Raw genomic sequence first — 11,204 nt, 5'->3', positions numbered from 1 at the left:
GATGCCACATTCAAGGCCTGCCTGAGCAGTGTGGCCTGCAGAGGGCGCTTGTTACTATCACCCATTGTTAACCATCTGGTGAAAGAAGGAAACTTTCATCCAGCAAATTATTTATTTTTTTATTATTTTATTTTTTTCCCTTTGTAACTCTTATTTTTTCTTCTTGGGAGTTGCCTTCATGTTCTTTGTAGAAAATCAAAACATATACTTCACAGGAGGAAAAGAGAAAGCACCCATGTCCAGCATCTGGCGAACATTCTGGAACCTTCTACCTTCCTGTTTTCCCCCAAACCCAGCAGCAGCTGACCTCGAACCTCCAGAAGAGGACCCCTTGTTTGCTGCCTGGGGCTGCTGTGGCAGCGTCTCTCCCCCTGCCACAGGCACTGGCTGGATTCACCGTCCACTTGGATGCCACTCGTGATGCACAGATGCTGCAGGGCCACCCCAGCAACCACCCTGGTGAAAGGCCACTTGCTCAGCACCCACACTGCTGGCACTCTAGCTTTCCTTTCCTTTCCAGTGAGAAGCACCCTTCGCATCTGCTTATTAGACAAATATTGGTTGCATGCATATTAGGTGCCAGATTGCGTGTTATGGGGGATGTAAAGTTAATAAGAGGTCTTCTCCTTACTAATTAACTTAGTGGCATTGATAGTAAGAATTGTTATTTAACAGGATTAAAAAAAATTTTTTTTAAAGATTGATTTGAAAGGCAGAGTTACATAGAGGGAGAGAGAGAGCTTTTTCATCTGCTGGTTCACTTCCCAAATGACTGCATCAACCAGAGCTGGGCCAGGCTGAAACCAGGAGCCAGGAGCTTCATCCAGGTCTCCCACGTGGGTGGCAGGGGCCCAAACACTTGGGCCATCCTCTGATGCTTTCCCAGGCAGAAGTGGAGCAGCAGGGACTGGAACCAGAGCCCCATGGGATGCTGGCATCGCAGGCGGTGATTTAATCTGCTGCACCAGTCCCTTAACAGGGTATTTCTAAAAAACCAAAGTTGTGTTCAGCAGGAAGGACCCGGTTATCTTTACTGCTATGTAACAGTGACAGGAAGCCCTGAGCCTCAGGGAGAAAGGGGGCTCTCTCCTGGCAGCACACCCAGAGCAGCAGGGGGCTGGGGAGCTGGGCTAGCCCCCTGCTCCCGTGCCCTCCTCTCACAGGAGTGCAGTGACCCTGAGATTCCAAGCCAATCACTCCAGTTTGTGCTCAGCCCACAGACTGTCCTGGTCCACTGCTGCAGGAGACACCAGCAATGGTGTCATGGACAGAGATGTAGGAACCCCCGAAGTGTAAGGGATTTTCCTGTTTTCATTTATTTGAGAGGCAGAGAGGGAGGACGGGAGAGAGAATGGGAAGGAAGGAGAGAGAGAGAGAGAGAGAGAGAGAGAGAGAGAGAAACATAGCTCTCATTCATGGTTTATTCCCCAAATCTCTGCCAACAGGTGAAGACGCTGGGTTGGGCTGAAGCCAGGAGCTGGGAACAGTCCAGCTCTCACGTGGCTGGCAGGGACCCAGTCGCTGGAGCTAATGCTGCTGCCTCCCGGGGTCTGCACCAGCACGAAGCTGCCCTAGCAGGAGCCAGAGCCAGGAACCCAGGCACTCCCATATGGGGACACAGACGTCTTAATGGCTGGGCTAAATGCCTGCCTCTCAATGTGCTTTAATCCCAGTTTACGTGAGCTTTCCGAGATACCCTGTAATGAGTGATCCTGAGACAGAGAAAGCAGTCCCCGTGCTGTGGACAACTGTCTTCTGGCTGCAGTGCACTCCCCACCCCGATTCCGGAAGAAACCCGGTCCAAGTGGCCAGGCCACACACTGAACATGGAGGGGCCCTGCTCCCCAGATCTGTAGCTGGGGCTGCCACCTGCTGCCCAGCTCCTTGGCAGGCATACCCCGCCTCCGGGCTGCGGTGCCGGCATTTCCTCTGCCGGGACACTCGCCTCCAGCTCTCTATTTCTTTGAGCCCTTTTACTTTCGTGCTTACTTTGACCTCTTCCCACTGGAGCGGGGGAGTCCCGCAGGTGCAGGACAGGAAGCGCACCTGCATTGTCACTGACCTCGTCATCATCAGCACTTCCTACCCGGCCAGTAGCTGGGGCTCAGAAGAGATGCACTTGGTTGTTTATTTATTTTAAAGACATTTATTTATTTCAAAGTCAGAGTTTTACACACACACACACACACACACACACACACACACACACACAATCTTCCATCCACTGATTCATTTCCCAAATGTCTGAAATGGCAGGGGCTGGGCCAGGCAGAAGCCAGGTGCCGGAGACTCATCCGGGTATCTCACGTGGGTGCTGGGGCCAAACACTTGGGCCATCTTCTGAGCTTTCCTGGGCAGATTAGCAGGGAGCTGGACTGGAAGTGGAGCAGCTGGGACACTAACTGACACCCATATGGGATGTTGGTGTTGTAGGCAGCAGCTTTACCCACTATGCCACAGTGCCGCCTACCCTCCCCCCCCCAAAAAACCCCATATTTTTAGGTACTGAACTGAGTAAGTAGGGAGGGTGCTTGGAGGTTGTCCGGTCCAACTCCCACCACATGATAACCTTGGCAGCGATGCCTGCCCTTGGCTAAGACACCTGCAGGACAGAGAAAGCTCCACCCACACGGAGCTACTATGCCGTTCAATGTTCAGAACCATCTCCTGTCATTGTTAATGGCTGCTCTCCGGATCCTTCCAGAAGGAAAGCGCCAGCTCACCACTATCCCATGCTGAGGACATCGATAGAGCCTAGGGAGACCTGACAGCTGGTAGAAATTAAGAAAGAACACATCTGGTGGCATAAATGACATTAGGTGACGGGAAAAGCTGAAGCGAGCACCCCCTCGACCCCAGCTCCTCTGCTTACTCTGGTCTCCCTCCCTTCTGTTCCACAGCCTCATTAAAGGTCATCTCTGGTGCCCACTGCACACAGCGGTTGCACTGTGACGGGCAGTGGTTATGTCCCACCAGGTTAGACTTCCAGGGCAGTGGTGTGGGGGGTGCAGGACGCCCAGGGACCCTGCAGAGACCGGCAGCCCCAGGTGTCTGGAGCACGTGGCCTCTTGTCCTGGCTTTGGAGGCCCTGTGTTCTCTGAGGGGTCGCAGTCTCCAGGAGTATGCACTCAAGGTGTGGCCTGGACCAAACACACACGTGATGCCTCGGAGGGCGATGCCATCGACTTTTGTCTTGGAACGGACAGGAGGCTTATTGTTCTCCCTATGGGGGCTAAGTGATAAGCAAGCTTGGTTCTAGACAAAGCCCACCTCCTCGGGACACTAATGCGTCCTGCTTCACCCTGAGACCTTACTAGGGATGGAAACAGTCGGGTGGAAGCTGGCGCTCCCCAGGCTGCTGCCATCCTCGTCCTGGGATCGTACCTCTGGGCAGCAGCCTCGTCTTGCGCATTTTAATTAATGCAGTGAACCAGGCTCTACCTTTCAAAGGAATCTGAGGGGACTCTTTCTGCCAAGTCACAGCCGAGTCCCTGTGACACTCAAGAACGCGGGCCAGGTTCTTGTGTAGGTTCAGGAAGTCCGAGGAGCACAGAGATTATAGGGAAACAGTCTACCTTTCTTTACAAGCCTTGTTTTGCATCCCTGAAATCTCAGATGCAGCTATTACAATGAAGTCCTGTTGTAGAAAGAGCTGGCTTTTTATCACCACTTAAAATCTAATTAATCCATATTGAAGCACAAAGATTTCTGTTGTATTTTAGGGTGAGGGGTCATAGAGCCTTCTTTGTTCATCCTCAGACTTAGAATCTTCCAGCATTGGGGATATAATTTTACCAAGCAAATTGGAAGGTAACAGATCAAATCCTTATCGGAAAGCCTAACTCATAGTTTTAACAGAGTCCCTCGTCCTTTACATGAAACATTATATTCAAGAAGAACAAAAACACATTTCAGGGGTGCCCAGAGAGTTAATGGCCAAAGCTTATATTCCAGGCAGCATAGAACCAAGATCGTCACACTACTTACTGTCAACCGCAAAGACGGCAGATCCTATAGGAGTGGCAAAGTCAGAGTTGTTGCAATGGCTTTTGACTTCAAAACAGCAATGCAATCTCTTGGACTTTTATTATCTTTCCTGGGATGGGTTTTGTCCATTATGACAACTTACTTGCCACTCTGGAAGAACCTCAACCTGGACTTAAATGAGATGGAACACTGGACCCTGGGACTCTGGCAGACTTGTGTCGTCCAGGAGGAAGTGGGCACGCAGTGCAAGGGCTTCGACTCTTTCCTGGCTTTGCCTGCTGAACTCCGGATCGCCAGGATTTTCATGTTTCTGTGCAACGGGCTGGGGTTCCTGGGCCTGCTGGTCTCGGGGTCTGGCCTGGACTGCTTGAGAATCGGAGAGAGCCAGCAAGAGCTCAAGAAGCGCCTGCTCGTCCTGGGGGGAATCCTGTCCTGGACGTCAGGCATCACAGCCCTGGTGCCGGTCTCGTGGGTGGCCCACGTGACGGTCCAGGAGTTCTGGGACGAGACCCTTCCGGAGATTGTGCCCCGGTGGGAGTTTGGGGAGGCCCTGTTCCTGGGCTGGGGTGCTGGCTTCTCCCTCCTCGTGGGAGGGTGTCTGCTTCACTGTGCAGCCTGCTCCGCCCGGGCTCCGCTCGCTGCCGGCCACTACGCGGTGGCAGATATGCAGACTCAGTGTCCACATCTGGAAGACGGAACTGCAGATCCCAAAGTGTAAGCCGTGGACAAGACCAGAGCGATATATCCCATCAACCCCAAAGACACGAGGAGGTCTTTGGTTACGTGAATCTGCGCAGCTCACATTTTCCCACTCAATAACTATTTCTATTAGACTCCTTCCTCCCCACTCTGGAGAATAATTAGGGACCTCTTGTATCTAAAAGAGAACCATTATGGTAAGCATTCCATAGGTATGAGTGAAGAAATGTTTCACTGACCTGGTTATTAAATCAATCCGTGGTGGTGGGTGTCTATGAACGTGACTCTTAAGCTTTAACCTGTTCTTTTTTGTATCAGAAAGCCTTTTCCGTTTGGTTGCTTTTGTTGGCAAGTGGAAATGGTAACTAGTTTCTGTTTCCTAAAGGAAGAAAAACCAGCCATCTGAAATCCTTTGAAGTTTCTGCATAAGTGAAACCACATGCAAAACCAATGCTAAAGTGCTGTTTCCCCAGCGATGACTTGGTCTCCTTTGGTTTGTGTTTTAGGAAATTCCTAGGTACTCTGTTTAATTTTATGAGGATTTTTATGTAGCTGAAGGTTTGAGGTGTTTTGTGATATTCTCAGATTTAAAACACTGGCCATTATCCTCTCTCATTTCTTTCCCAAAAAGCTTCATATTTAAAAAAGAAAAACAATTCCACTGATTTTTCTGGATACCCAGGTATTATCAGTTGGTTTGCCTGTCCTTTGTTCAATGAAAAATTACAGACTTGGGGATAACTATTTCAGTGGTGAACAGAGACGCTGATTCTGACCTACAAAGTCCTATTGCTCAATCTGTCCACAGATTAAGACTCATATTTACACAATGGAGAAAAAAAAAAGTGTTTTTACGCACTTGTCCATGAATCTGACAGAAAGGCATGTAGATACACAGACCCAATATTTGGTTCACTGTTGTTTCATAAGCTATGTGGTGTAGGTAGCCGAAGAGCTTTTCAAAAAAAAAAAAAAAAAAAAAAAGGCCCAATTCAAGATCTCAAGAGATTTTATGGTAAGACTGATTTATTTGGTTAAGAAATACTTTTCTTGAATCTATTTTTAAAAAATGATAACATCCAGTATCATCGTAACACACACATTGAAATTTGAGAACTACAACAGATGAACATCTGACAGGTGCAATTAGCAAGACAGAAAGCAGGAGTTAAATGAAAACCATCAATTAAACACCTGTGCATTCAGACTTAATTCTTTGACTTGTTAGAAAGGCTGAGGACAACATGAGAGCCATTTATACCTTAACAATGAAGAGTTTTATTTCAGTGACAAACTGCTTCCTACAAAACCAAGCCCACAGGACATGAACACGGTCTCGGCCACACCTTGGCATTACTGGTTTGCATTATTTCCCTCTCTTCTTTCTTCGGAAACCTATTCAACATGGAACCAAACAATAGCAACTCTGGCAGGAATCCTCCTAAATACACAACGAAAAAATATTTCTGACTCGGCAAGTGATAACACAGGTGTCACACTTCTTTTCACAGCAACTGAACGGCAGGAGTTAGCTTTGCTAAAGCCCACAGGGCTTCATAATGGCTTTAGTATTTAGAACTGCAGCACAGTTTGCTGGAATTTCACTATCTTTACTGGGATGGATTTTATCCTGTCTTACGAACTACCTGCCACTCTGGAAGAACCTCAACCTGGACTTAAATGAGATGGAACACTGGACCCTGGGACTCTGGCAGACTTGTGTCGTCCAGGAGGAAGTGGGCACGCAGTGCAAGGGCTTCGACTCTTTCCTGGCTTTGCCTGCTGAACTCCGGATCGCCAGGATTTTCATGTTTCTGTGCAACGGGCTGGGGTTCCTGGGCCTGCTGGTCTCGGGGTCTGGCCTGGACTGCTTGAGAATCGGAGAGAGCCAGCAAGAGCTCAAGAAGCGCCTGCTCGTCCTGGGGGGAATCCTGTCCTGGACGTCAGGCATCACAGCCCTGGTGCCGGTCTCGTGGGTGGCCCACGTGACGGTCCAGGAGTTCTGGGACGAGACCCTTCCGGAGATTGTGCCCCGGTGGGAGTTTGGGGAGGCCCTGTTCCTGGGCTGGGGTGCTGGCTTCTCCCTCCTCGTGGGAGGGTGTCTGCTTCACTGTGCAGCCTGCTCCGCCCGGGCTCCGCTCGCTGCCGGCCACTACGCGGTGGCAGACTTGCAAGCTCTTCGTCAACAACTGCCCATGAAAAACTCCAACCTGAAAGTCTAAGCCAGAAGGCATCAGCGCTCTCCAGGCTTCAGGAGATGGCTCAGCTCTGGATTTGGTAGGACTTCCTGCTCCACAGCCACCATTCACTATGCTCCTGCTTTTCCAAAATGCAAGCCCCCCTCCCCCTGGGGATTTACCTTCTTAAACTAGAATTTCTTTCTACGACTGGTAAAGCACTTTTACCTTCTTCTCAAAGACGGAAACCAATCAAGACTTAATACAATCACAATCCTTACTGTGAGTGAGTTTTCTCAGTTTTAAAACAGGCACAGTGACTGCACAGAGCTGGTAAATAAAACATTGTATCAAATGCGTATGTATCTTTGAAGGTATTATTTATATGGAGGGGAATTATTTTGGCAATTGGAAATGCCACTGCTAACCACTGGTTTCTTTCAGGTGTTTGAAATAACCTATTAGACATAAGCTAAGGTCTCATCGCATATTTAAAATGCATGATATCTGATTGTACATAAAAAAACAAAAAGCCTGCTGGTTCTTTAAAAACTTTGGAAGTGAGAGACGTGGGAGACACCATTTCCTTTCCTCAGTGCCTCTATGGAGGCTTTCCAAAAGCCAGCCCCACTCATTCACGCCTTCAAGCACAGGAGGGCAACCTTGCATTTTGGAAGATTCACTTAGAATCTAACCCCTCCTCCCTGCTCTGTGCCTGATGGCCAACACTGCCACCGGCCCCTGGCTCTGAGCCGCGGTTGGGACCGGTGGGTGTGCATGGGCACAGGGCTTCCTGGGAGTGCTGCCAGCTCAGCAGTCCCCCGACTGAGCGCACGTTCCAGAGCCCTTTGTCTGATTTGCAGAACAGACGTATTTCATAGTCTAAACGGGAACTATTCGCAGCAAACTGCTGGGCTGGGGAAGTTCATGAAAGATTTTATATGTGCTTGGTCCATGGTTTAAGTAAACTCTGATGCTTGTGCCAATTAGGGAAATTAAGTGAACAATAAACAACAGCAAAATAAAGTATTATGCAGATGTATCTTTGTTAAGAAACAGAAAAACCACTGATTTTTTTTCCACCCACAAACACATGGAAAGTGCAGAAACCAAAGTTAATCTACATGATGTATTTGCATACTTTTATAAACAAGACAAATTTAAACAGAAACATATTCAGAATTTAACCTGATTAAGTATTTAGTTCAGTCCTGAGCTTTGATATTTAATACAATATAATAAAGCAATAGCAAAAACCCCAAAGATTTTAAGTTTATTTGATTTGCATCCTACAGAGATTCAGCTAATCTTTGTTCATTTGGCTAGCCATATTCTTTTTTGTACCTGTAACACTTAAGATTCTGATATACAAAACTGTAATTACATACTGATAATTCAAAATTGAGGACTAAATATTACATTCTTTTTACCCTGTGCAGAATAAGTCCTACCTTTTAAAAATAGCATTTATAATATTAAAATTCGTATTTGTCCATATGGTTTTGTGATCATGTTAGTAAAATGTTTTGTCACTGTGAATCATTTGGGTTAGTACAAATATGACAGTATTATTAAAAGCTGCCTATAAATACATAACACTATTGCTGATTTTAAAGTGTGGAAAAAGTTATATTAAAGTAAGTTTGTTTCTCATGTTAGAAATGAGCAAATTCTGTAAAATAAAACCAAAAGCATCTTGGTCACAACTGTTAACTACCAGCCCGAGACAGATTTTATTTTTTTAATACTTATCTGAAACTTTTTGTGTTACAAAAAGTTAACAGCTAATCTGATGGAGACTTATAAAGCTGTAAATATTCCAATATAGCCTCTTCTATGTCGAACATTTAAAATGGCCAGAACCAAACTATATATTAAACAGAACATAAATAATACCGTAAATAAATAAATGAAGAAAATAAAATCGTACGGTACAACTACACATAACTCTATAAACATTTTCACGGTCAAACTAAGAAGCTGAAATCAGCTGACCTTCATTAACTTTACATTAAATAAACTTCTGTCTCTCACATTTGACCTCAACAAGGACGAATGGCATTCTTTAACTGGATCTTCTTAGGCATCTAACAGAGCAAGCTGGGCAGCCTTGAAGGCCGGTGCTCAGTCGCTTCACTAGGCTGGTTTCTGTTCAAAGCAACGTCATGTCCAGTTCTATCTAACAAGAAATTTGTATATTCCTATAAGTGGTGGGATTTTAGAAAAAAATAAAGTTCTAGGCTCAGAAACTGCTTAATTTGATCCTTGATTCTGCTAAAATGAGCTTTCTAAAATATGTACAGTAAATTTAAAGACAGTAAAAATTTTTGCTAGTGAGGATTCTAACTTACAAACGGGACTTTTTAACACTTTCTTATTTAAAGGGCCTGTTCCTTTACGATGATTTGGAATTGTTAAAAATTACTGGTTTAGTTTGCAATGTAAGATAGTTGTCTAAAATGTGCTTCTTCTAATATAACAGACAGAATAACAAGGGTAGTTTAAGTTGTTTAAATAACATATATTTTAGAAGCCTTTAAGCTGGCAGGGCTACATCGAGGACTTTTTTTTTTTTTTTTTTTTTAAGTAGTGCCTGGGCTGGGTAAGCTAAAATTCTATTAGGAGGGCACATTATTATATTTCTGAATTTGTTCATTTAGAGTAATTTTTTCCTTCTTGCAAACAATTCAGCCCCACATCAACGCTCTCCCCTTGGCCCCCCTCCCTGTCTACCATGAACCGCAGATGCCCGCACGGAGGGGAGGGGCTGGGACTCTGAAATCCGTCCCCTGATCTCCCTTCCTTCTTTTTGGCAACTCTGACTCCACCAAGACAGCCTTCCGTAGGCCCGTGCTGTCTCTGGGACGCCCTGGGGCCAGCCAGGGGCCCACACGGGAAGGCTCGCGAGGATCCGCAGATGCGGGCTGCGCGGGGCGGCGCCGCTCCAGAGGAAGCGAGGTTTCCCGCGCTCCTCCCGCCCTCAGCGCCAGCGTCACAGGCTCTTCCTGCGGGCCAGGGGTGCCGCGCCTCTCAGTGATATTCTCACACGGTTTACGTCTTCTTTAGACAAAAAGGAACTTGTTTCCAGGAGACAAAGTGTTGCCACCCGGGCGGCAGGAAGTCACACTGGACTCCCGGAGCTGCTCTCCAAGAACGCCCGTGGCGCCGCTGCCGACCCGATGGCGACTCCGGGGACAACCGGGAAAAGCAAACACTGCTCTAGGAAAAGCCGCTGACCCAAGTGGTTTCTCAGCAGTCAGCGGAGGGGGAAACACGCCAGGTCCTGCCTCCGTTCCACTTTGACAAGATAAAGCCCACTGGCAGTACACACACAAGCTCATTTGTGGGCCACATTATCCCATTTTTGTTAGCTGAGTCTTTTTTTTTTCTTTTCAAAATATTATATTCAAAGTATTTTACAAATTAACATGTTGAAAATATGACGTGAAATGAAAGTCCATCAAGAATTGACAATTACGTCACACACAGCCCCCCCCCCCCCCAAAAAAAAAAAGGAAGAAAGAAGACAAACGTTCCATCTTTCACCGAGCAGGTGGAGGCAGATGGTCTGAGCGCTGGCGTCACACGTCGTCGGCCGGCAGGGACGGGATGCTGATCTTCGCTCTGGTGAAGTAGGCCATCTTCTCCCTGCATTGGCGGGCAGAAGTGCACTGGCTTCAAGATGGTGTTTATGACACTTGGTGACCATCACTAGAGTCCCCGAGAACGGCCGCAGTGCTCTGCGAGCCTGGAGGGGGCTCCTCTCCCCGGGGCCGACCTCCACTGAAAATCAGGATGGCCGCGGCCGATGGGGGACGGCAGTTGTGGCTCAGGGTGATGCCACAGGGGCCGAGGCACCAACCTGGCCCCGGGACTTCCAGTACAAGACAACTTTTAAATCATTGCAGGTTTGATCTAGGGATGAGGGTTTCTTTCTTTTAAAAAAATTTTTAAAAAGGAGTTATTCTATTTATTTGGAAGGCAGAATTACAGAAAATACTCTATCTGCTGGTTCACTCCCCAAATGGGCACAACGGCCAGGGCTGGACCAGGCCAAAGCCAGGATCCAGGAGCTTCTTCCAGGTCTCTCATGGGTAGCAGGGGCCCAAGCACTTAAGCCATCTTCTGCTGCTTTCTCAGGCCTTTAGCAGGGACTGGATCTAAGTGGAGCAGCTGGGTCTCCCATATGGGATGCCAGCGTTGCTGGCAGAGGCTTAACCCCCTAAGCCATAATGCTGGCCCCCAGGGCAATTCCTTTTTTTTTTTTTTTAAGATTTATTTTATTTATTTGAAAGAGTTACAGAGAGGGAAAGACAGAGAGAAAGGTCTTCCATCCGTTGG

The 11,204-nt window shown here is 47.3% G+C and overlaps 3 protein-coding genes across 6 annotated transcripts in view; 2 read left to right on the top strand and 1 right to left on the bottom strand.

Annotated features, from left to right (window-relative positions):
- Nucleotides 1-4,042: 4,042 nt before the first annotated feature.
- Nucleotides 4,043-5,436, top strand: CLDN24 (claudin 24). Its single transcript, XM_017338352.4, has one exon. It carries the CDS (start codon nucleotides 4,043-4,045, stop codon nucleotides 4,703-4,705), a length of 663 nt encoding a protein of 220 aa, XP_017193841.1. The 3' UTR covers nucleotides 4,706-5,436.
- A 258-nt stretch (nucleotides 5,437-5,694) lies between these two features.
- The window catches only part of WWC2 (WW and C2 domain containing 2), a 262,176-nt gene continuing 256,666 nt past the window's right edge, over nucleotides 5,695-11,204 (bottom strand). For all 4 annotated transcript variants that reach the window (XM_008250200.5, XM_089325521.1, XM_089325520.1 and 1 more), the window contains one exon: nucleotides 5,695-10,511. In XM_008250200.5, coding sequence (XP_008248422.2) covers nucleotides 10,445-10,511 — 67 coding nt within the window. In that variant the 3' untranslated portion in view covers nucleotides 5,695-10,444. The remainder of the gene's footprint in view (nucleotides 10,512-11,204) is intronic.
- On the top strand, nucleotides 6,246-9,573 carry CLDN22 (claudin 22). The gene has a single exon (XM_017338356.4). It carries the CDS (start codon nucleotides 6,246-6,248, stop codon nucleotides 6,906-6,908), a length of 663 nt encoding a protein of 220 aa, XP_017193845.1. The 3' UTR covers nucleotides 6,909-9,573.

The sequence above is a fragment of the Oryctolagus cuniculus genome, chromosome 2 (assembly GCF_051225735.1).
Source record: "Oryctolagus cuniculus isolate XC-2025 breed Fujian yellow rabbit chromosome 2, ASM5122573v1, whole genome shotgun sequence".
In the NCBI taxonomy this organism is placed as follows: Eukaryota; Metazoa; Chordata; class Mammalia; order Lagomorpha; family Leporidae; genus Oryctolagus; species Oryctolagus cuniculus.
Note: the sequence above shows the minus strand (reverse complement) of the source record. Positions and strands in the feature narration are given on the sequence as shown.

Excerpts from the sequence above, each read along its gene's own strand:
- CLDN24 (XM_017338352.4), top strand. The coding sequence starts at position 4,043 with ATGGCTTTTGACTTCAAAACAGCAATGCAATCTCTTGGACTTTTATTA.
- CLDN22 (XM_017338356.4), top strand. The coding sequence starts at position 6,246 with ATGGCTTTAGTATTTAGAACTGCAGCACAGTTTGCTGGAATTTCACTA.